The sequence below is a fragment of the Artibeus jamaicensis genome, unplaced genomic scaffold (assembly GCF_021234435.1).
Source record: "Artibeus jamaicensis isolate MK-2021 breed Jamaican fruit bat unplaced genomic scaffold, CSHL_Jam_final contig_834, whole genome shotgun sequence".
NCBI lineage: Eukaryota > Metazoa > Chordata > Mammalia > Chiroptera > Phyllostomidae > Artibeus > Artibeus jamaicensis.
Window position 1 is genome coordinate 533,965 of NW_026521981.1, and position 26,297 is coordinate 560,261.

The 26,297-nt window shown below is 39.8% G+C and overlaps 1 protein-coding gene across 2 annotated transcripts in view; it reads right to left on the reverse strand.

Annotated features, from left to right (window-relative positions):
- Positions 1–982: 982 nt before the first annotated feature.
- Positions 983–26,297, reverse strand: part of SLC26A4 (solute carrier family 26 member 4) — a 52,251-nt gene continuing 26,936 nt past the window's right edge. For both annotated transcript variants that reach the window (XM_037150483.2, XM_037150484.2), the window contains 11 exons: positions 25,080–25,157; positions 24,851–24,946; positions 23,251–23,357; positions 19,171–19,240; positions 16,806–16,898; positions 15,778–15,873; positions 15,052–15,282; positions 10,970–11,024; positions 9,722–9,864; positions 7,343–7,426; positions 983–3,451 (listed from right to left, as the gene is read on the reverse strand). In XM_037150483.2, the coding sequence (XP_037006378.2) occupies positions 3,428–3,451; positions 7,343–7,426; positions 9,722–9,864; positions 10,970–11,024; positions 15,052–15,282; positions 15,778–15,873; positions 16,806–16,898; positions 19,171–19,240; positions 23,251–23,357; positions 24,851–24,946; positions 25,080–25,157 (1,077 nt within the window). In that variant the 3' untranslated portion in view covers positions 983–3,427. The remainder of the gene's footprint in view (positions 3,452–7,342; positions 7,427–9,721; positions 9,865–10,969; positions 11,025–15,051; positions 15,283–15,777; positions 15,874–16,805; positions 16,899–19,170; positions 19,241–23,250; positions 23,358–24,850; positions 24,947–25,079; positions 25,158–26,297) is intronic.

The following is a 26,297-nucleotide window of genomic DNA, read 5'->3' on the forward strand; positions in this document are numbered from 1 at the left end:
GATGATATTCCTTCAGAATTAGACATCTTGTTTCATGTTGTATTTAATTAGAAAAAGAGATAAAACATGTTGCCTTTGGATAACCAAACACATTTGGGAATTTCACACAGCTGTGCCAAAGATGTAATATAATTGTCTCAACCATGCAAGACATTATTTTAGTTGGGGACCTGAGTGTTTATTTTTCTCTAGAAATAAAGTACAACTTCATTCACTCAAGTGTGAATTATATGGAAACAGTCCGCAGGGCCACAGCCTCTATATTATAAATAATACCTACAAAATTATTGATGGTCAGAAGAGATTAAGTAAAACTAAAAAATTTAAACATGTTCTGGCTTAAAATATAGATTTTTAAATACCTATATGTTTTCAACGTGTATATTCCAATCCATCTTTTTTGTTGTTGCTATTCAGTTGTTTTAGAATGTTTTGTCTTAAAAAACTCATCTTAAGGACTTCCAGCCAAGATGAAGGTATCGGTGGAAACACTGTGCCTCCTCACACAACTAAAATTAAGGACAACAAAGATTTAGGAACAAAAACACAACCAGAAGATACAGAAAATTGAACTGTACACGAGTTTGACAACCATCCACCCAGACCAATAAGAGGGGCGGAGTCAGCAGCTGATGGAGAGAGGTTGCTGCAGGAAAAAGTGATAGCTGGCAGACCTGGGCACATAGGTGGTATGGGGCTAGCAGCCACCAGGATCAGGAATAAAATTAGCATACCCAGTGTGGTGCCACTGGCTAACCGTGGTCACACATTGGAGTGCAGATAAACAAGGCAAAAATGGGCAGCGAGACAGATAGTGCCAAGAAATAAAGCCTAAAAGTACTGATTGAAAACACTTGTGGGGGCGGAGGTTCCGGGAGAGACTCCCAGGCTCATAGGAGAGTTTGTTGGAGAGACCCACAGGGTCCTAGAAAGTACACAAACCCACCCACATGGGAACCAGCACCAGAAGGGCACAATTGGCTTGTGGGAAGCTACAGAAGGGACTGAAATACATGTGGAACAAGTGCCATTGTTCCTTCTGGTGTCACAACCCTGTGACTGGGTTGCCTCGCCCTGGTGAACACCTAAGGCTCCGCCCCTTACACATAACAGGCACATCAAGACCAAAAAAAAAATGGCCCAAATGAAAAAACAGATCAAAACTCCACAACAAATACAACTAAGTAACAAAGAGGTAGCCAACCTATCAGATGCACAGTTCAAAACACTGGTCATCAGGATGCTCACAGAACTTGTTGATTTTGGTCACAAATTAGATGAAAAAGTGAAGGCTACGCTAAGTGAAATGAATAAAAATGCACAGGGAACCAATAGTGATGGGAATAAAACTGGGACTCAAATCAATGGACTGGACAAGAAGGAAGAAACAACCAAACAAAAAAGAATGAAGAAACAAGAATTCAAAAAAATGAGGAGAAGCTTAGGAACCTCCAAGACATCTTTAAACATTCCAGCATCCAAATTATAGGGGTACCAGAGAGGGAAGAGTAAGAGCAACAAGTGGAAAACTTATTTCAACAAATAATAAAGGAGAACTTCCCTAATCTGGCAAAGGAAATAGACTTCCAGGAAGTCCAGGAAGCTCAGAGAGTCCCAGAGACAGTGGACCCAAGGAGGAACACACCAAACCACATCATAATTACATTAGCCAAGATTAAAATGAAGGAAAGAATTCTAGAAGCAGCAAGAGATAAGTGGACAGTCACCTACAGAGGAGTTCCCATCAGACTGTCAGCTGATTTCTCAAAAGAGACCTTATAGGCAAGAAGGGGCTGGAGAAAAGTATTTCAAGTCATGAAATGCAAGGACCTACATTCCAAGATTGCTCTATCCAGCAAAGGTATCATTTAGAATGAAAGGGCAGATAAAGCATTTCTCAGATAAGGTCAAATTCAAGGAGTTCATCATCACCAAGCCCTCATTATATGAAATGTTAAAGGGACTTATCTAAAAAAAAGAAGATAAAAAATATGAACAGTGAAAGGACAGCAAACTCATAGTTATTAACAACCACACCAAAAACAAAAACAAACTAAGCAAACAACTAGAACAGGAACAGAAACACAAAACTGGAGATCACATGGAGGGTTAGGAACAGGGGGTGGAAGGAGGAGAGGGGGGAGAAGGTACAGAGAATAAGTAGCATAGACAGTGGGGAGAAAATAGACAGGGGGAGGGCAAGAGTAGTGTGGGAAAGGTAGAAGCTAAAGAACTTATGACACATGGATGTGAACTAAAGGGGGGAATGTGGGTGGGAGGGGATGTGAGGGTGGAGGGGAATGAAGGGGGGAAATGGGACAAGTGTAATGGCATAATCCATAAAATATTTTTAAAAACTCATCTTAAACATATATTTATATCCAGATTGAAACTTTTTAGATTTTTTTGAAAGATGGTCAGAATTTACTTAAATATCATTTCCTTACATACTGCTACATTTTAGAGAAAAACAAACTTGTTTTAATCACCACGGTCTTATATAAACATCAAAATTGTTTTTTGTTCAAAATAACACAATTTTTTTGTTAGATTTTAAATATCCCATACTGCTATGTACTCTACCTAATAATTATTTTTATAAACTAAGTTAAAATTGCATTTTAAGCTAGAGATAGTTTTTCTTATGTTTTTATTTTATCTTAATTGTGATCCATGGTTATCAAAAAATGAATTTATAAACCATATTAATATTATTGCTTCATCTCTCTAAATCAATGTTTTAAATATATATCAGCCTAGTTCTGTAGTTTAGAAGTGAACCATCTCAATCCTGAATTCTTGTTAAGTGTATGGTCAATATAACATTCATTACTAAGTATTAACCAAATTTGCATTTAAAAAACATTTTTGATGTATTGACCAAAAGTGATTTTTGAAGGCTTTTATTGATAAAAGCATTAACAATATATTTCAGCATTTACTCAGTGTGCCCTTACACTGTGAACGGCGCAGCCCGTGGGTGTCCACGCCAGTCAGAAATAGATCTTTTTTATGATAATCACTCATGAGTGAACTGGCCACAGTCTTGGGGCCACACCTGCCCAACTGAGTAGGGGTACCCCATGCCCATGTGAGCATGGTCAGCAAATGTCATGGAGGTACAGCAGCACAACATGGACAGATTCTAGACATCGCTGGATCACCAGGATAATTCTCACCATTTTGCACAGTTTAGAGGTAAGCTATTTATTTTATAAATAAAGCCTAGAAACAATCTTAAGTGCCTCTCTCTTAACAGCTAAGAGGTTAAAAAAATCAAAGTATTTTAAAAATTCTAACAGAAAAAGAATGAGTGTTTCAAGTCCAGAGAAACAGTCAATGCAGAAAATGCTTGCATAGAAGTACATTGCTGGTAAAATTTGGCAGTCCTGTAGTCCTTGCTTATAGCCACCTCCTGAGCTCACTTTCAGGTAGCAAGTCTACGCATAGCCTGTGGAAACAAAGGGGAAACAGCATGGATTCTCAAGTCTTTTTACACATATGTTTTGATAATGCTGATTGCTTACATTGAACCATCTCAAGTGTATATCATCATAATTTATTATGATTTAAATTTTGTAACTCATCATACTTTAAGTATTTTTTATTGAATATGCTGTTACAGTTGTCCCATTTCTTTCTCCCTTTTATCCCCCTTGGCTGTGCACTCCCCTCACTATCATCTCTCCCACCCCCACCGTTGTTCCTGTCCATGGGTCATACGTAAGTTCTTTGGCTTCTCCATTTCCCATACTATTCATAACATTCCCCTATTTTGTACCTACCAATTATGCTTCTTATTCCCTGTACCTTTCTCCTTATCCTGCCCTCCCCCACCCCCCACTGATAACCCTCCATGTGATCTCCATTTCTGTGATTCTGTTCCTGTTCTAGTTGTTTGCTTAGTTTGTTTTTATTTTTATCAGTTGTTGATAGTTGTGAGTTTGTTGTCATTTTACTGTTCATATTTTTATCTTATTCTTAGAAGGACCCTTTAACATCTGATATAATTTACAAGGGCTTGGTGATGATGAAGTCCTTTCACTTGACCTTCTCTGGGAAGCACTTTATCTGTCCTTCCATTCTAAACGAAAGCTTTGCTGAATAATCTTGAATGTAAGTCCTTGCCTTTCACGACTTTGAATACTTTATTCTAGCCTCTTTTTGCCTGTAAGGTTTCTTTTCAGAAATCAACTGATAGTCTTATGGAAATTGCATATAGGTAACTCTCCTCTTTTCCCTTGCTGCTTTTAAGATTCTCTCCTTGTCTTTAATCTTGGACAGTTTAATTATGATGTGCCTTAGTGTGTGCTTCCATGGGTCCAACTTCTTTGGGACTCTCTGAGCTTCCTGGACTTCCTGGAAGTCTATTTCCTTTGCCAGTTCAGGGAAGTTCTCCTTCATTATTTTTTTCAAATAAGTTTCCAATTTCTTGCTCTTCCTCTTCTCCTTCTGGCACCCCTATGATTCAGATGTTGGAACATTTAAAGTTGTCCCAGAGGTTCCTAAGCCTCTCCTCATTTTCTTGAATTCTTGTTTCTTCACTCTGTTCCAGTTGAATATTTATTTCTTTCTTTTGTTCCGAATCATTGATTTGAGTCCCGGTTTCCTCCCCTTCAGCGGTTCCCTGTATATTTTGCTTTGTTTCACTTTGCATAGCCTTCACTTCTTCCTCAATTTTGTGACCAGACTCAACTATTTCTGCAAGCATCTTCATTACCAGTGTTTTGAACTCTGCATATGATAGGTTGTCTGTCTCCTCAGGTAAGTTCTATTTTTGGAGCTTTGATCTATACCTTCATTTGGGCCATTTTTTTTTCCTCAGCACACCTGTTAAGGGGTGGAGCCTTAGGTATTCACCAGGGCAGGGCAACCCACTTTGCTGCTTGTGCAGCTGTATGTGGGGGAGGGGTCTGAGAGCGAACGATGCCACTTGCTTGGCTCTCTGCTGGCTTTCAGTCACTTCCTGCATAATCCACAAGTAAATTTGGCCCTTCTAGTACTGATTCCTATGTGGGTGGATCTGTGTACATTCTAGGACCCTGTTGGTTTCTCCAACAAACTCTTCTGTGAGGCTGTGAGTTTCTCCTGCTGCCAAACCCCCACAGCTTTTTACAACCACAGGTTTTGAGGCTTTAGTTTCCCATGCTGGAACCCTCAGTTCTGTTCTCAGTCTTGCTCTCCAGTCGTTCCTCTCAGCTTTTCAGCACACAAATGTGAGACTGCCTGGTCTGTCACCTTGCTGCATGTCCTTTCCACCCCAGGTGCCTGTCTCCACCCCTCTTACCGGCCTGAATGAATGTTTCTTCTTTAACTCCTTGGTTGTTAGACTTCCACACAGTTCAATTTCCTGGCAGTTTTGGTTGTCTTGTTTTTGAATTTGTTGTTGTTCTTTTGATTTTGCAAGGAAGCAATGTGTATCTACCTGTGCCTCCTACTTGGCCAGAAGTTCACTGTAACTCATCATATTTTAATTTGAATTATTTAAAAACAGTTAATACTATTTATTGAGTACTTACTATGTATCCTTTAACTTTCACAACTCTTTGAAGTATTATTATCTCTATTTTACATGAAGACAGGATAAATAATTTGCCCTGGGCTGCACGGCCGTTAAGTAGCAGAATCATGGTTTGCACTCAAATCCATCCATTTCTAAAGTCCATGCCTTTAAAATCATACTGCCGTACTGCCTCATTATCTACAGGACTCATACCTGAATAATCTTTTTAAGTGGCAATCAAAAGTACTCCTACATAATGGCAGTTTCTTAGGTCCCAATTTTGATGTATGAGTTTGTACTCAACTGAGTTGACCTGATATCCATAGTCATAAAGTACTACACAGCTCAGTGACGATGTTCCTGGGCTCACTAAGCTGATGGGCAAAGATGCAGAACCTCAGATTTCACCCTAGCAGTGTATTTCCTCCTCAAAAGTTTTCTCTCCTGTCATCCTCACTATCTGATTTTACCACAGGGCTTTGATTATATGCTTTTCAACATTTTTATCAGGGCCTGGATAAGGTAGAGAAGGAATGCTTGTCAGATTTGCATATGATACCTGTGGGGATGCATAATTATTATGCTGGATGATAGATTCAGAATTCAAGAGGATGTCAGTCAATGGGAACAAACAGGATGTAATTTATCAGAAATGTGTGGTCCTACACTAGAGGTCAAAAATCAGTTACATAAATATAAATGGAGAACCCAGCTGGATGACAATTTGTGTAAAAATGCCCAAGTCTCTTAGCTGACCCCTGTAATAATAGCATAGATTTCGATGTAGCTACTATAAACACATTTTTAAGTCATAGTAATAGAATTATCTTTGAGATCAAAGTAGGTCGCGGTTGTGTAATCTTCATGCTGGCCTGTCCCTGTCTAAGGCTTTGTGTCCCCTCCTTTGTCAGAGGAGCATTGACAAATTTTGAATCTGCAAGGAATGATAAAGGGAGGAGTCCCACCTGGAGTAGAGTTTGGTGGAGACCTGAGAGATACTCTCAAATATTTAAGGGCTGTTTAGTGGGAGGGCTTGTATTGCTAGAAAAGAGAGAGCTCAGTTGCCAGGTATTAGAGAAAGGCCAAATCTAATTTGGTAAGCACAAGTAACACCTGGACACTTTGAAGCATGCAACAAGCTCCCTGGAAAAGCTCCTAGTTGCCAATGTCTGGAAACACTCACACAAAACCTTAATGAATATCCTTGAACATGGGGTATGAGGGATTTCTGCATGGGCTAAGGTGTGGGACTATTTGATTTCTCAGGCATCTTTTAACTGTAAAATTCTGTGATCTTCTTTTGTTAGTCTCATTTTACTCTGTGGTGGAGCCACAAAGTTTATCCAGGTTACTACAAGTTTCAGTCAAGTTTCCTAGGAAATGACTCATGGCCCCAAGAGCATCAGAAATACATAAAACCAGTCTTTTCTAAGCCATTATCAGTCAGGTGAGGAAAGTCATGAGGTTCCTGTTTCACACAGACTATTTCTGAAGTTTATGAAACTTCTGGATTAAAAATTTCCTCCAATCACCTTTCTTCTGTTCCTTAGGACTCTGGAAGAAAAAGTACGCTGAGGCTTAGACAAAAGACCAGGACCAGAGTGTTGGCTGCTTCCAGGTCATCTTGTAAGCCTGGGCCAGAAGGTGCCCAGGTTCTTACTGTCTTCAAGGGGAAATTCTTGTTTTCCATTTCCTTCATTCTATTACACCATCCTTTGGGTATCTTTTTAAATTATTTTTTATGAATAGCTTGTATCAGACATAGTTACTACATGTATTATTCTATTTACTCAAGATTTCATCTAAATTATATTCTTTGAAAGAAAATAATGCTCATACCTCATCCTCAGCATTAAGTTCTTCTTCAATCAGTTCTGCTTCCATTAATTCAAGAGGATCTTTATGGTCTTGGATGAGGGAGATCTTGACAAAGAAAACAGAGAGAATATTTGCTGAAAATATAATAGCAACAACCCACCTGATAAACCACTGAAAATTACTCAAAGCACTGCTAGTGCTTCTCATGTAATAATCTACACACTTCAAAATATGTTCCAGCTTTCTTGTCCTTTTGTATTTCTCACTTGCAATTTTCCCTGTACCTCTTTTTTCACATTAAAGTGTGAACTGCCACAGTTTTCCATTGTTAACCTCCTTTCCAACTCTTTTTCCCAGCCTCTGAAGGGCAGTTACCCTTCTGCTTGAATGACGCAGTAGTCAAAGTGTCTCTATTTCATAGGCTAAACTGAGAGCACTTAGTGCAGCGTTAAGCATGCACTGAATGGGCTCGTGACTGATGACAATGACCAGTCACAAGTTAAACTGGTTGGATATTAATTTTGTTGGAAATCAACCTCTATGGACCAAGATTGTTTTTCAAGAAAGTTCTGCTTTTTAGCAGTAAATCAGTAACAGAGAAAACCAGTAACATTTTGGGCTTTATCTGATGCATAAAGAAGGATACTCCCAAAGCAACTCCAAATGTATATCAAAATAAAAGTGACATTTCAAAGAGCTTTTCAGCTATTTTTCATCTCACAAATAAATAATCCAATTCTCTTTGCTAGCATGGAAGTGAATTAGATGCTAGGCCCTGTGCAGATGGTCAGACATAATGAGAGAAAGAGGATAGATGTAACTACAAATTGGGACAGTCCTGGGATAGCCCTCATGATGGTCACATCACGGCATTTGCAACATCCATAACACATGTTACCCTTCGTGAAGAAAAGGAAAGTGCCACAGGCAAAATTTATCATCATTTACTACACACGCACCATATGCAGGGCTTTGTGCTTAGATACTGAGGGTACGCAGAAGCATAAGGCTACTCACCTGAGAGGCTACCCCTAGTGCTCAGCCCACTATCCAGTGAACCAGTAAGTGTATAATATAAACACTCAGTTATACTCAGTCTGACATTTGTTCACAGTGAAAAAATTCGTCCAAGGCCCAATGATGCCTCCCTGATTACAAACGGTGTTGAGTCTAATGCTGGTAGGGGCACTGTCATCGGTGGGTTTTGTGACATTTGTGGGATCTGAGTTCTTGCATCAGAGCAAGGTATAAACAAACAAAATAACTGTTTTCACACTGAGAAAGTAGTTGAGACTTTGGTTCTATTTTACTTTTAATGAGGGGCCTTTTTAAGATACTTTATAAGATCCTGTTTTGTTGTTACCTATAAGTAGAGAGTTTTAAGTTAGAAAGAAAAGTTTTATGAGTTTTAAAAAATGAGCATTTTGCTTGCATGTAGCTTTTTTTCCCCCATAGATTTGTGGTTTTACTACTTTCCTTTTTTCCCCTTTTTTTGTATTTCAGATACAGATCTTGGTATTTAGAACCCCTATGTTTCTCCCACAGCAGTAGGCTGAGCAATATCTCCACTAGCAATAGCTTAAAAGCATAATGTGCTATTGTTTTCTAAATTAGTTTTACTTCAGACATTAACTTCCAGTTCACAATAAGAATCTTTCTTAACTAGGGGGGGGGATAAGGAAGCAATTTAAACTATAGCACATTGGGTCACTGGAATAATTATTATTGTTATTTTTGTAGGTATTATTTTGGTTTCCTAAATTCTCTGTGGCAAGGCTGATGAGAGAAGAGATTCTTATACCAGGCCCACCAGTAGGCTCGGGCGCACACCTGGACCAGAAAGCTCAGCGCTCCCAGGCCGCTGACAAGGGAACTAACAAAACTGAGAGTCCCATAGGAAATCGGGCTTTATTCTGTTCTGTGGGGGATAACTAAGTCCTGGCTAATTCATGGCTTTTAATTTTTCTTCTTTTTCAAAGATCACTTATGACCTTTGACATTTATAATAAAGAGTTTCCAAATTGCTGAGAATTTAAACTGCATTTGTAGATACAAATCCCAGAAGACCTGAGATTCAGTGCCTATATTCTAAAAAGGCAGTATCGCTACAGCTACTTTTATTAGTAAACCTACATGTGATAGAACTATTATGTATTGAACACTAGGTAGTCCCAGGTGCTTTCATATAAACTGTCATATTTACTCTTCATATTTACCCAGCAAAGTAAATGTTTTCACTTCCATTTTACTGATGAGAAAACTTAGGCTCTGAGAAGTTAACCAGAGGCTTGACATCCCACTAGAATGGAATTTAAACCCAAATTTGTGGAACTCCTGCCATTTACAGAAATAATATAATAGTTCAGGAAAGACACATAGATAGAAAGATTAAATGTTTACCGTTTCTAAAATGGAATCTTGAATTTCTCGGGATTTAACCTGGTGCTGTACATGGAGGACAGCATCATGGACAGTCAGAAAAAATATGTCCTTTCTGTTATCATTAAAGAAACCACATTTCTCCAGCTTTTCTATTACATGATCTTCAAAAGAAAAAAAAATAGTGTTTAGTTAGTTTCTAACAAAAGGTAATTTTGTAACATGAACCAATACTAAGATTTGGTAGCTCCTCTTAATTCTTTTCTCATTTCCAAAATGTGACCCTGCTGTACACTGAGTTTCATTTCCAGTAGCACACGTCACGGTTATACCGGAACTGATTGTAGTAAATGGCCCTGGTTCCTGACCAGGTCCCTTTTGCTAGAGTCCCCATCCTCCAGCTGCTAATGTGAGTTTGGCTGTTAATGGTTCTAGCTGTGGCCTTCTCTGGAGAACATTCCTGGGCCAATGGTCACTTTGTCACCTGAAAAGGCCTAAGAGGTTGACACCCCCACCCTTGGGTGGCCTTCCGCACTGACAGATTGATATGGGGGTAAAAAGGCCTGCTCTGCTGCCTCCAGGAGAATAACATTCTGGTGCTTTTCCTGCTGTGTGGCCCCTGTGAAATAAGGCTAAGGCAGATTTTGCAACCATATCTTTGTCCAGCTTCTTCCCAGCCCTGTCCTGCTCCCCTCACTCCTTCATGAATTTTTCTGACAGCCTGTTTCTCAGTAAATCACTTGTGCAACAGCCCTTAACTCAGCCTCTGGTTCTAGAGAACTCGGACTAAGCGTTAGCATTTTCCCACATGCATACACTTGCCCATAGACACAGAATCACACCCTGGAGGATCCTCTAGCTTTAAGGGATCTGAGTCATCTCCAGCTCTGCTCTCCCTAAGACAATTCTCCCATAGCGATCCAGCACTGTTGGCAGGATCAGCTGCCATGCGTTACCAGCTTTCTGGCACAACTGGAAGTAGTATCTCCCTAGGTAGAAACATGCCCTCAGTGGGGTTGCTTAGTGGGTAAAGTTCTGTGTGTGGCGATGAAAATATTTGGCGAGAGATACTTGTGGTGGTTGCACAACATTGTAAATGTACTTAATGCCACCGAATCAAATGCCACTCTAATGTGACTCAAACAACAAATGCTATTATGCACTTTATCATAATAAAAAATCACTGGTCACGATATATCCATATTCCCAGATAGGAGAAAGGGCTTAGGGAAAAGTCTTATAGATAGATATGTACATATATGCATTTACCTTGAAACGATGCAAAGTATACATTTACATCAATTCTTTGGAATTCTTTGACAATCTAAAAATTTAAAAAGGAGAATTTGAGTAACTTGACCTGCCCATAATTTAGTAGCATTCAGTTACTTGCTCAGGAGAAACTTCAATATTTTCATGCTTAAATGGGACTTTGAGGAAAGTTCATTATTGAAAAACCACAGAGGTTTTCAACATGAAGTGATGATATGATTAGGGATGAAAAGACCATATCTCAAGAGGTGGCAACATCCAGTGCTGGATGGCACAAAGGTGCCTAATAAATATCTGTAGGAGAAAGAAAAGAGAGCACAGGAGGCTTCCTGATACAGCCCCTGAAGATCAGAGACAACACTGAGTTTATATCTTTGAATGGGAAATATATGTCTGTAGACATGTGGCCATCAGATCCTGAATGTAAAACCTGACCTAAAAACAAAAGGCTCTGTATTTTGACTACATCAGTCTTAGTGTCCTGATTGTGATTTTGGATGTTAGTTTTGCAAGGTATTAGCACTGGGAGAAACTGGGTAAGGGGCACAGAGGATCTCTCTGCATTTCTTAAAACTTCATGGGAACCTACAGTTATCTCAAACTGAAAAGTTTAATTTAAAAAATCAGCCCTGGCTGGTGTAGCTCAGTGGATTGAGCGTAGCCCTGCGAACCAGAGGATCGTGGTTGGATTCCCAGTCGGAGCACATGCCTGGGTTGCAGGCCAATTCCCTGCAGGGAACAGGCTATTTCCCAGCAGGGGAAGCACTAGAGGCAACCATACGTTGATCTTTCTCTTCCTCTCTCCTTCCCCTCTAAAGATAAATAAATAAAATCTTTAGAAAAATCAATATGCAAGACCTTCAGGCAATAATAAAATAGAACTTGGAATTTCTGGGGAGAAGATCATGACCTTTATGCAAGTATAAAGGTTGAATTGTTCACAATTATCAGTATAGCATTTGAAAGCAATTATTTGTTAAGTGTGAAAAATATTCTGTCATGATACTAATATCAAGACTCTTCCCAAAAGTCATTCACTAAACCTTTGGCCAACACAATCTACAATGCATCTGAGCCAATGCCCAGAGTGAAATGCACAATGAAAAGCAAGAAAATGCTCTCAAATGAGCTAATGATCAGGTCTGCTAAGAGAACTGGAAGAGAACCTGTCACCATTGTATCATTTCCTTTTGTTAAGTATAAGCACTTTCTATTGTACCTGCCTAGTACCTGCATTCTGGAATGATTTCCTACCCTTGCAAAGCAGCCAAGAAGCTTCAGCTAAGCTAAACCTCAGTTGAAGGTCAGTTCCATATTATTGTATCTGATTGTTGGTGTCTTTAACCTTATTGCTTCTCTGCCTAACTTGCTTGATACCTACTAGAAGCTTCACTTAAACTTAACACTCCTAATCAAGTTGAGACCCCAGTTTGTCTGCTTTGGAGCACTTAGTACAGCTGTTATTTAAAAGATTACTTAATGTCCAGCCAGGTCAGAGGCCTAGATAGATACACCACCTACTCACACAACCAAAGGAAGGACAAAAAATATAAAAACAAAAAAACCCAGAACTGCCAGAAAAATCAAACTGTATGGAACTCCAGCAACCAAGGAGTTAAAGAAGAAACATTCATTCAGGCTGGTAGGAGGGGCGGAGATGGGTAGCCAGGGAGGAGAGGAGATGGCAAGGTGGCAGCTGGCCATCCCACATTTGTGTGCAGATAAACCAAGAGGAACAAGTGGGAAGTGAGACAGACTGGGCAACCCAGGGTTCCAGTGTGGGGAAATAAAGCTTCAAAACCTCTGAGTGTAAAAACCTGTGGGGGTTGCAGTGGTGGGAGAAACTCACAGCCTCTCAGGACAGTTCACTGGAGAGACCCAAAGGGTCCTAGAATGTATACAAACCCACCCATCCAGGAATCAGCACCAGAAGGGCACAATTTGCTTGTGGGTAGCAGGGGAAGTGACTGAAAGTTAACCGAGAGATGAGCAAGTGGTATTGTTCCCTCTCTGACCACTCACCCACATACAGCAATACAGTGCAGCAAAGTGGGTTGCCCCACCCTGGCAAATACCTAAGTTTCCACCCCTTACCATGAATGTATCAGCTGCATCAAGACAGAAAAATATGGCCCAAATGAAAGACCAAATCAAAACTCCAGAAATAGAACTAAGTGATGAAGAGACAGCCAACCTATAAGATGCACAACTCAAAACAATGGTTGGTGATCAGGATGCTCATAGAATTGGTTGAGTATGGTTGCAAAATGGAGCCCCCATTTTGATGTGGCACTTCTTTGGAAGCTCAGAGTGTCCCAAAGAAGTTGGACCCAAGGAAACACATACTAAGGTACATCATAATTACATTACCCAAGACTAAAAATAAGGAGAGAATCTTAAAAGCAGCAAGAGAAAAGGAGACAGTTACCTACAAAGGAGTTCTCATAAGATTGTCACCTGATTTCTGAAAAGAAACCTTGTAGGCTTCTAGAAGGGGCTGGACAGAAGTATTCAAAGTCATGAAAGGCAAGGACCTACATCCAAGATTATTCTATCCAGCAAAGCTATCATTTAGAATGGGAGGTCAGATAAAGTACTTCCCAGATAGAGTCAAGTTAAAGTAGTTCATATCACCAAGCCCTTGTATGAAATGTTACAGGGATTTATGTGAGAAAAAGAAGATGATCAAATATATGCACAGTAAAATAACAACAAACTCACAACTATCAACAACCGAGCCTAAAAAGTAACATGCCCTGGTTGGTGTGGCTCAGTGGATTGAGCATTGGCTGGTCAGCCAAAAGGTCACTGGTTCAATTCCCAGTCAAGGTACATGCCTGTGTTGTAGCCCAGATGGGGTCATATGAGAGGCAACTGATTGTTTCTCTCACACATCGATGCTTCTCTCCCTCTTTCTCTCTCTTTTCCCATCAGTCTAAAAATAGATAAATATAATCTTTAAAAAAAAAAGCAAGCTAAGCAAACAACTAGAACAGGAACAGAATCACAAAAATGAGGGTTATCAGCAGAGTAGCACTGGAAGGCAGAGATGGGGAAGGGGCATGAGGGTGAACAGGGAATAAGAAGCATACATGGTAGATACAAAATAGACGGGGAGGTTAAGAATAGTAGAGGAAATGGAGAGGCATAAGAACTTACATGTACAACCCATAGGTAAGAACTAAGGCTGGGGAGAATGCTGGTGGGAGTGGCTGTACAGGGTGGAAGGGAATAAAGGGGAGAAAAAAAGAACAACTGTAATAGCACAGCCAATAAAATATACTTAAAAAATAAATTTAAAAAAGATTATGTAATGTTTTCCTCTCCCTCTAGACTGCTTAGTCCCATGAGGATATGACTACTTCATTATTTGTCTCTTGTGCCTGGCTGAGTGCTTGGCATTTATTAGGCTCTTCACCTCTATTGTTGAAAGAATGAACTCAACCTTACATAACTGGTGTCTGATATCATGAATGTTCCTGCCCTACATGCTCCTCAATCCTTTGACTTCCTAGATGACTGACCTGCTACCTGCTCCAGCCTCTTAATAATGCCTGGGTTTTTCAGTCCTATTATGTACTCAGTATTCCTCATTCTGCTGCTGTTTACATAACAAATAAAAACATAATACTTAACATAAACTTCCTCCTTTTCATATTCAATTTCCTTTATGCTCTCAGAAAAATAAAACATAATAAATGTTAATATTCTCTGAAGGATGACTGGGTGTCAAATACTGTTCTAAACCATTACCATGTATGTGCTGATTTAATTCTCATGAAAACTATATTAAATAGGTACTGTTATTATCCTCATATTAGAGTAAAGAAATTGAGGTATAGACCAATTAAGCAACTTGCCTACAGTCATACTACAGCAAATAGTTGAGCCAAAAATTCAACCCCATGTAGTCTGGCTCCATAACCTGTGCTTTAAAATATTAAACTCTATTGCAAAAGCATTCCCCTAGAAATAGTGTAGAGCCTATGCAGTCAGTCACCCTTTTGCCAGACTGGGCATCCCATGTGGTTTTATTGTTGCCAAAGCTCCTAATCTGTTGTTCAAAAACAGAACCTTACCACTCGTAAAGATCTCACTCCAACAACATCCAAGAAAGACACAGCTGCACAATCAAGCACAAGGCTATGGATGGGCACTTTCGGAACATTCACTTTCACTGGAATCTCAGAATTCCAATCCACTTGAATCTCTATTTCCTTGGTTGGGATATCAAGTTCTTCCGGATCTTCGATATCTTCATCAGGTTCGAAAGCACTATTCGATGAACCAGCATCACATATAATACCATTCTAAACAAAGAAAATACTGCCAACTTAATTGCCAATGATTTGGGATGTTTTTTTAACAATTTATTTCAAATTACTTAAAAGTCCTACACACTTGATAAGCAAAACATTGAGGGGATGAACACTTAATGAATGTGGTTTATTTCAGTCCAAACTTTCATGTTCCTTAGGAAGAAAAATGGAAGAGCAGAGAAGCCAGGAAACTCTTGATTTCTGGGAGGTTGTGGAATTGGCCAAGAGACACATTGGCAGGACAATAAAAATAATAGCTATAAATGTTTATGAACTCATACCCTGTGTTTTTTCTGCTGATTTCATTTTATTTTCTCCCATTCCCTTTTGGCTATAAGGACAACTCAGCTGTTCTCTGACAAGTGTATGTCATCTGCTTGTACACATCTGGGTACCAAAGGGGGTGGATTTAATTTTAGACTAATCATTTTCATTTTCATCTGAGAAAGGGAGACATTTAAGATGGGGGGAAAGCTGTTGTCTCACCTTTCTTGCTCTTAATTGCCCCTTTTTGATGAGTTTCTGTATTTTCCTCAGTGCTTTCAGCCTCTTATTATACACTCTAATGGCATCAAATCCAACCTTTGGAAAGAAATGTCAGGTTACTTAAAACATCTGGTTCCTAATGCTCATTAATGGCAATTGTTACCTGGAAAGGTAATTTCTCGAGTAGTATTATTCCTTGAGACATTCTGCCAAATAAGAAATTCTTGATTGAGGTCTCCACTACTGGCTCATCTACCCCACCCACTCAGAGACTCAGGGAAGACAGGAGCATATTAAAGACTCCAAGACAGTAGAAAACAAAACAACAAAAAATAACTTCATTAGTTTTAAGTCAGTGTTTCCAAATTTCTTTAACATTACAGAGCTCTTTTGTTATTGCAAAATCTATGATTGTCCCTCTAGGATGAACCAGTAATTTACCCTAGAATGCACATAATAAAATACTGACCTAGAAACAAAACCCAACTTTGAAGCACAGCATGAAATTCAAGACCAGAATTTCCTGCCTTCAGATTCTGCATATACTGTTTAACTCCTTACCCTATTGGGCAACCTCTCCCCAGTACATGTTTCTACCTTTTCCTCTCAGTTCTCATAGTTCCCAAACACCTGCTATGATCTCCTTCCTTCTGCTCACTGCCACACTGCCTGATGAGTTCCAACTAACATGGCTCACTCCCTGCTACGAACTTTTAGCAAGTACTGTCCAAACCATTCATTTGGAACTTACTCAAAATTCTTACTCGAATTCCGCCTGGAGACAACTCTAGTGTTTTTGTCCAGCGGCATACTTACTGCCACCTGGATTTTAACATCTATTACTGTTTTTTCCTATCCCCAACAGAGCATAAGTTATTTTAGGGCAAGGATGTTATAATTCTTAATGCCCTATACAAAGGGAGCAGTACATAGGGCCTCATGTCCACTTTGAGCCCAATAAATACCTACAGAATGAATGAAATCTCAAAGGAGGTTAGCAGACAAGTTTTTAGGGATAAAACACTTACTGTAGACTTGATGCATTTTTTAAAAACATCAACATTGCCATAAAAAATAGGACTTGAAAACCTAAGAATCTTCATTCCTTCAGGTTCTTCAATCTAGCATTGAAAAGAAATTGAGGTTAAATAATTTCAGGCCTCAAATACTCATTTAAATTTCTGGCTATTCAAGTAGAAGCTGAGTTACAATTGCTCTGAGGAGCTGGGTAGCAGCAGCATTCCACTCCCTTATTAGGGCCTCATCCCAGTTGGCAGGCGATAGGTTCCCCACACTCCTGAACCTCCACCATCACCATCCAGGGGAAGCTGATGAAAGAAAGGGCCTTGAAAAGCAATTATTCAACCCTCTGATTTCTGGAAGAAGAAAAGCTCAGAACAATGACATGAGTTGCCTCAGGTCCATACCACTGCCCCTCTATTTATCCCCCCAAATTCCTTTCAAATAGAAAAAAAGTAGCAAATTCAAGGGGATCTGCTGGGGCTAAGGCCTATGATGTCATTTGCTAGTTCTTACACTGACACAGTAGTCAGACCCAAAGGAAAACCAGAATCACAGGCTTGTCTGGTGTTTAGGAACCATAACAATTTTAGTCCAGCTGATCAGAGAAGAAATGCAGGCCCCGTGAGCCTGGGTGACTTGAGCAAGGTCTGTACAAGCAGGAGCCCAGAGTTCAGAACTCAGAACCCAAAGCCAAGAGATTATCTAGAATCATTTGTAGTTCTTGATGGCACTTGGCTCAACATAACAACTGAGGACAGCTGTGGAAGTAAATTAAGTGGCAGCTACTGGAATTCCAGATTCAGTGTCTAACTTTTTTTTGTCTTCTTCAACTTTGCCTTTATTATTTCTTTTTTTAATTTTAATTGTTCAAGTACAGTTTTCTGTATTTTACTCCCATCCCAGCCCACCCAACCAGCCATCCTCCCTCCCTCTCATTTCCGCCCCGTAACATTTTTTTTTAATGTTAAGGTAAAATTAGACTACAACTTCCTAGGGTTCACATTTTTTTAATTTTTAAATTTTTTTTTTGCTAAATTAGAATTCTCTTCATTTTCTCTGCTTTTTCATCTTCGTTTCCCTTGCTGGTCACTAAGCAATCTTATCTGCAGGGACTACAATCCTATCGGTAAGATGTTTCTTTATTTTTTTTATTTTCTTTTTTATTCTCTGTATTTTATATTATTTCTTCCAATTCCAAGCATAGAGCACAATCTTAACTAAGCTTCTTGGAGACAGAGAATGTGAGAATATTAAAAATGAGTGAAGCCCTGGCTGGTGTAGCTCAGTAGTTTGAGCATGGGCCTGCAAACCAAACAAACAGCTGTGGTTCAATTCCCAATCAGGGCACATGCCTGGGTTGCAGGCCAGTTCCCAGCAGGGAGCACACAAGAGGCAACCACACATTGATGTTTCTCCTTCTCGCCTTCCCTTCCCCTCTACAGATAAATAAATAAAATCTTTTTAAAAAATGAGTGAAGAAATCTTCCAGGGATTTTATACAGTTTCATAGATGATAAGGATTATATAGCAAAGAAATAGTACTTTTTTCTTCCTCTTGCTGCTGTAGAATCTTTTTAATGCCCTGGCTTTCAGTAGTGTTACTGTAACGTGCCTAGGCGTAGACCTCTGTGTGTGCAGTAATTGGGTCCAATGGACCTTTTGGATTTGTATGTAATGTTATTCATCAATTTTGGAGAAATTTTGATACTTATTTAAATATTCTGTCTGTCTTTTCCTTTCCTCCTCCTTTGAGACTCTCATTATGCATATGTCAATATGTTTTATTTTATTCTAGAGGTCTGTAAGGTTCTGTCCACATTTTTTATTGAGGTATAATTGACATATAACATTTTATTAGTTTCAGGTGTACACCATAATTTGATACTTGTATATAGTTTAGTTAACATCTGTCATCATACATAATTAAATTTTTTTCCTTGTGATGAGAATTTTTAAGAGCTGGTCTCTTAGCAACTTTCTACTATGTGATGTGATATTATTAACTATAGTCACCATGCTGTACATCACATCCCCAGGACTTATTTTATAACTAGAAATTTGTATCTTTAACCCCCTTTATCAAAAGAATTAGAATTTGATTCAACTTCTCAAAATAACTTAATTGCCTATATTTAAAGATTCTTTTTACAGTGGTTTGACATTAAAATGACATTCAACTAGCATTGCCAAAATTTATGTAAACCATGGATATCAGAAGGCACATTGAGTCAAAACACCTCAGTGGACTTTTGGAATTTCCTGACGGAAGGCCCCCACCCATGCCTACTTTGTCTCTAATATACTGGAAGAGAAATATGTGATCCTGGCCAGCAAACCCCAGTCCAGCAAATATCTCACAAAGGCACTCACATTTTTGTAGTTCTTGGTACTTTTGTAGATGTCTGTGCTAAGGATGCTTCCAAGACCATTCCAGGAGGGACTAAAACAAAATTACAGTCAGCATTTTTTGCAACAAGCATATGTTGGAATAAAAAGAAATAACAGAAACTAAAGAGCTCATCATTCTGATGTTTTTGAACACTGCCTCTACTGCAGACAACATGTTCCCGTAGCTAACTCTGAAGTGAACAGCTGGTGTTTGTGTGCAGTTGGAGGAGACAGGGGAACTGTGATTCTTCTCCAAAGGCTGAGAGAAATAATGAGTGTCAGATTTTCATGTGTGTAGGACTTTATAGGATAGGCAAAGATCTTTCACACCTGTTAAATCTTATTTAAGCCCCACCATAACCCTGAAAGGTCAGCAGTTTTTCCTCATTTTTATTGGAGAGTAAACTGAGAACAGAAGTTTGAAAAGACCCCAGAGGTCAGGAGCAGCCTGGCTCTATCTTTAGCCCGTTGGTCTTCAGTGCCTGACATAGTGCCAGTGCCTGGAAATTCCTTGTGAATTATTGCAACTTTCTGATGAATTATGAAGAGTCTGCAGTGATCAAATTAGTCTCATTTTATAAAAATAGGAGCCTGAGAGAGCCAGAAATAAGCACTTCCTATTTCCTGTTCCTGTTGCAATCAAATAAATTTTGTCATTCTTCAAGCATGACAAGGAACAAATGCTAAATACAATTCCTGAAGAAAGAGTATCTGTTTGGGGTACTCTCAGCAATGTGCTCTCTGGATTAGCCTTATAATCACTGGGAATTAAATACTGCAGAGGATACTGCTTTCTGTTGCCTAAAAGCCCAGTTAAACCAACTGGGTTCAGCAGCAGCTGAAACGTGCCACCGATTTCTCCTCTGCTTACTGTGCTGTGCTAACTTTTAACTTAAAGCTCATAAATTATATAGTACCTCTCCACAAAACCCGCTTTTCCAAGCACACCCATACAAGGAAAGTTAATGCGGAGGCAAAAAGAGCAGGAGAGGCAGCATTTTTTAAGGACAGCTCTTCAGTTGTTACACGGTAGTAAACTGGACACTTCGAGAGCTTGTGAACTCTTTCGGGCCCTTGGGCACCATTTAAGGGTATCACGGCAGTGTACAGCAGCCTTTTGTGGGCTCCAGCATGCCAGGGGAGAAAAGAAGGGAGAGAAGATCTGGCTGGTGAAACACAAAAGGTGGGCTTATGCTAAATTGAAGACATCCATGTTGATAGTTTCCAGGGTTTTATTCCTTCACTGCCCAAATACAGAGAAGGGCCAGGAGTCCAAAAAGACAGCAAGTTTTGATTTGGGAGAGAAGCTCTGTTTCCCTCTCTGTTCAGACAGTTTCATAGACCCAGAAGGGTGCACACAAAAGGCCTTTCAAGAGTCAAAACAGAAAAAAAATTGAGGGACTTCTGGCCAAGATGGAGGTGTAGGTAGATACACTTTGCCTACTTGCACAACCAAAAGAAGGACAACAAACTTAAAAACAAAACACAACCAGAACTGCCAGAAAATCAAACTGTGTGGAAGTCTGACAACCAAGCAGTTAAAGAAGAAACATTCATTCAGATGGGTAGGAGGGGCAGAGATGGACAGCTGGGGCCTAGAGAATGTGCAGCAAGGCGGCAGCTGGAGGACCGGAAGGTCCCATATTTGCATGCAGATAAAACTGGAGGCATAACTGGGGAGTGAGACAGACCGTGTAACCCAGGGTTCCAGTGCAGGGAAATAAAGCCTCAAAACCTCTGACTGTAAAAACCTGTGGGGATAGTGTGGGTTGAAACTCCCAGTGGGAGTGAGAAACTCCCACTGCAAAGAAGAGTTCATTGGAGAGACCCATGGGGTCCTAGAATGTGCACAAATCCATCCTCCCAGGAATCAGCACTAGAAGGGCCCGAATTGCTTGTGGGTAGCAGGGGAAGGGACTGAAAGCCAGCTGAGAGCCAACCAAGGGGCAGTGTTTCCACTCCGACTCTTCCCCCACATACGGCACCATGACTCAGCAATTTGGGTTGCCCTGCCCCGGAAAATATAAGGATCCACCCCTTGCTACGTAACAGGCACATTGAGACAAAAAAAATATAGCCCAAATGAAAGAATAGATCAAAGCTCCAGAAAAAAAATAAAACTCAGCAATGAAAAGACAGCCAACATGTAGGATGCAGAGTTCAAAACTGCTAATCAGGATGCTCACAGAAATGGTTGAGTATGCTCACAAAATGGAGAAAAAAAGTGAAGGTCATGCAAAGTGAAATAAAGACAAATATACAGGAAACCGACAGTGAAGGGAAGGAAACCAGGACTCAAATAAATGATTTGGACCAAAAGGTAGAAAGAAACCATCAAGCAGAACAGAATGAAGAAACAAGAATTTTAAAAAAATGAGGAGAGGCTTCAGAACCTCCAGGACAACTTTAAACATTTGAACATCTGAATCATGGGGGTACCAGAAGAAGAGGAAGAGCAAAAATTTGAAGCTTATTTGAAAACATAATGAAGGAGAATTTCCTTAATCTGGCAAAGGAAATAGACTTCCAGGAAGTCCAAGAAGCTCAGAGAGTCCCAAAGAAGTTGGACCCAAGGAAACACATACCAAGGCACATCATAATTACATTACCCAAGACTAAAAATAAGGAGAGAATCTTAAAAGCAGCAAGAGAAAAGGAGACAGTTACCTATAAAGGAGTTCCTATAAGACTGTCACCTAATTTCTGAAAAGAAACCTTGTAGGCTTCTAGAAGGGGCTGGAAAGAAGTATTCCAAGTCATGAAAGGCAAGGACCTACAACCAAGAATACTCTATCCAACAAAGCTATTGTTTAGAATGGAAGGTCAGATAAAGTGCTTCCCAGATAAGGTCAACTTAAAGGAGTTGATCATCACCAAGCCCTTATTATGTGAAACGTTAAAGGTACTTATGTGAGAAAAAAAGATGAACAGCAAAATGACAAAAACTCACAACTATCAACAACTGAACCAAAAAATTGACAAAACCAAAAATAAACTAAGCAGACAACTAGAACAGGAACACAATCACAGCAATGGAGATCACATGGAGGGTTATCAGTGGAGAGGGCGTGGGAGAAGAATGGGGGAAGAGGTACAGGGAATAAGAAGCATAAGTGGCAGGTACAAAATACACAGGGGGAGACAGGAAATGGAGAAGCCAAGAAACTTCTATGTATAACCCATGGACATAAACTAAGTGGGGGGGGGTAATGCTGGTGGGAGGGGAGGTACCGGGTAGAGAGGGAAAAGGGGGAGAAAAAAAATGGGACAACTGTAACAGCATAATCAATAAAATATATTAAAAAAAAAGAAAAAATCAAAACAAACCAACAAAAATCATACCCCTTAATGCTGCCTCATAGATGACTTTTCATTACTTTCAACTGCCTTTGCTGCTTTCACTCTGAAGATGATCTAATTGTGTTTTTTTCATATAATTGTGGGGCTTATCAGGCACATGCCTTATTTGGCAGATTTGAATACATTTTGACTACAGTGAACTGTTTTTAAGTCTCCTGTTCTGGGTTACATAACTTCTGGATTACTAGCTTCAACCAAATGAGCTAAAATATATTTAGCAGCTATCTAGTCCTGAGCCTTGGGCCCGGTGCCTCACAGACTTCATCTCATTTAAGAAACTGCAAGGCAACCTCAGTCTGTTGCTGAATTACATATCTTTTGGTCTCACCATGACCTGGAGGAGAGCACCAGCATCAGAGCATGTGACGAAGTGCACAGATGTTGGGGTGAGGTGCATCTGGGTTCAAACCCTAGTTCTGCCCCTTACTAGCTATGTGATCTTAAGGAAGCTTCTTAACCTTGCTGAGCTTCAATTTTCTTACCTGTAGGATGAGGATAATATAACCTATTCACAGGACATTTTTTGAAGATTAAATATGATTATATGTGTAAAGCACTCACTATGTGCTTAACTCACAGACACATGCAATATATAGTAACTATTATGAAAGGGAGTCATTTTACTGTACTTATCAAAGTGGCATAAGAAATCTCAGAGCCTGCTGTCTTGGCCCCAGGTAACCAGGGTCTTATATTACTCACAACTGTACTCTCAGCACCACAGTCAGCAACCCAAATACAAGGCCAGAGAGCAACCCGAGATCCAGGCCCAGAATGATGGACACTATGCATGTGAACACCCAGATAACCTAGGGAAATGGAAATAAAGAGAATTATATTAATTTATTATGTACCATCAGGTGAGAGGTTACCTGTACAATTAATAAGATCCATTGTCTATGAACGAATTACAGTTAACCCTTGAACAACACAGATTTGAATGATGCGGGTCCACTTATACAGTGATTTTTCTCACTAAGTACTCTAAATGTATTTTCCATATGATTTTCTTAATATTTTCTTTTCTCTAGCTTACTTATTGTAAGAATACATACATAATACATATACAAAATGCATTAGTCAATTATTTATATTATTGGTAATGCTGGTCAACAATAAGCTATTAACTATGTTTTGGGGGAGTCAAAAGTTACATGTGGAATTTTGACTGTGCAGGGGGTCAGCACCCCAACCCCCCACACGTCATTTTTGGTGTTGCTCAAGTACAGTTGTTCCCATTTCCCCCACCACACACTGTTTTATTTAATATTCTGATTTTGTTTCATATTTAAGTAGAAATGGAAATTGGCATTCCCATATACACCAATTGTCCCATTTAAATATTTTTTAATTTAATTTTCAAAAAGGTAATATATTAACATGTTCAAAATAGAATTAACTTTAAAAAAGGGTGTGTGGTAAAAATCTTGCTTGCAGCCCCCTCCTCCCCTGAACTGTTCCCATCCTCCCCTGACCTGTTCCCATCCTTCCCTCAACTGTTCCCCTCCTCCCCTGACCTGTTCCCCTCCTCCCCTCACCTGTTCCCCTCCTCCCCTCACCTGTTCCCATCCTTCCCTCACCTGTTCCCCTCCTCCCCTCACCTGTTCCCATCCTCTTTTGTTTCTCTGAGTGTGTGCATACAAACACTCATGCACAAGTTTCACCAGCATGTTGTTTTTGCAAATACAAGTAAATACGACTATAAAGCATTATTTTATTTTTCCATCTTTTAGTGTTATTGTGCATACTATTCTATTCTGTGCTGGTCTCTATTTTCACTTAACAGCTTGGCTTGGAGATCTTTCTGTGTCGACATATACGACATTTTCCCATTCCTTTCATCTGTTCTGGTTTAAATTAGAGCGTAACTCTAAAGGGTTTAGTTTCCGGATTTTATAATTTCTCAGAATAGTTGTGGAAGTTACTTTGGTCAGAATTATAATCAGCATGGGTTTTTGCATTTTGCTGTTGTTGTTCTTGCTTTGTTTTGTGTTTTGTTTTGTTTTAAATTAGATGGGGTTTTGTTGTTTGCTTTAATTTGCTTGTTTGGCTTTGAGCTCTAGAAGGAAAACAGTATATGAGTGACCTCCTATGGGATTCTTGCTGGAAATGGATACAGGGCCTCCAAAAACACAGTTTGTGTGGAAGAGGAAGACTTCAAATCTTTGGTTTATCTACACAATTTTAATTCCTGCCTTGGTCCTCCCAAAATGCAAGTATAACTTAGGAGATAAGAAAACAATGTTACAGTGAAAAGCATATGAAAACCAAATCTTCTTTTAGAGAAAAATGGGTGACTTACAGCATCAATCTTGTTCTGCCTCCACAGACGAGGAATGTCACACACCTGCATAAACATCCCTTTCAGGTTGGCAATTACAACAGCTGCCAAGACTGACTGGCAAGAGAGACGGGGAGGGTTATGTTATTCAGAGAATTGGTTTCCATGTGATGATTTATAAATCTCCTGTTATTTCTCTGGTGGCAGAGTAGAGAAATTACACAATCAGTGTGCAGAGAAGCAGGGTTACCTTCTGCAAGGGTTCCAGCAGCTTCCCCAAAGCAACAATGGCGATCATCACAACCCCAGCAGAGATGATGCCAGCAACCTGAAAGACACACATCTCTCATGAACGGAGCCTCTCCCGCCCCCTCCTGCCTCTCAGCCTGCTGGGTGTGCATGCCTGATCGAAGGGGCACATGACGCTTCCTGACCTCCACCCTTCTCCTCCGTACCTTTGAGAGATATAAGAACTATTTTCTAAAACTCTACGAAACTGAAGAAAAATAAAAACTGTATATATAGCAGCTATGGCAGAGAAATTAAATAAAATGTGGAGACTGATCCTGCTAAAGTAAAGCCAGTTTGACCTGGGTGTTGCCTAGATATATCTAACATCGAATTTTGGTGTCAATTCAGGGGCCAAACTTCAAATTATTTTCCACACCAGGAGACATGGACCATTCCCTTTCCCCAACCACAGACCATGTTTGGGGGAAGTAAATTCTCAGAGTGGGTATGGATTCTTCTACGATGTTGAATCAGCAACCATAATAACAATTCTGATAATACTTTGTACTTGTAGCACATTGTTGCCACCAAAGTCCCAGAGAAAATAAATTTGCCGGTGTTATTGCAAACCCAAATGCCCCATGAGCCTCCTGAGGGGTGGACCACGTCTCCTGCTTCCTCTAACAGTTTCACAGGTGCAGGCTCAGAACTTTGCACACCGATTGTGTGAAGTAATGACAGGCGATAGCGGAGTAAAGAAAGCTTCAGAAAGTTTACCTTTGCTGGCCAAAAAAAACTTCCTAAGATCTATAAATAGTTTAGAGAGGGGCTGAGGGATTGGGGACTATTCTTTGGTTTGATCAGATGGCCAGTGAATTCTCTGCTGAGACAGCTAGGGCATGGCCAAGGAGAAGATTAGAAGCTCTGGAACAAAGGAGAAGAGAAGACAGGGAACCAGAAGCAGAGCAATCGGAGGGGGAGCAACAGGAAAGGTTGTGTTGGGTACAGATACTGCCTAGCACAAAATGTTTGAGTTAAAGGAGACATACGAACCAAGGAAATTTCATACGTGCACTCACTTCGCCTAGCAAACTGATCATTCATGGTCAGCATATGGCGAGGTCAGCCTGAGGCAATATTATACATATGATGTACTAAAAATTTTGCTTTGCATCCACATCCCTTTTTCTAGGCAATCTGTTACCTCCTAGCAAAATGGCACCAGATTCCCAGTACC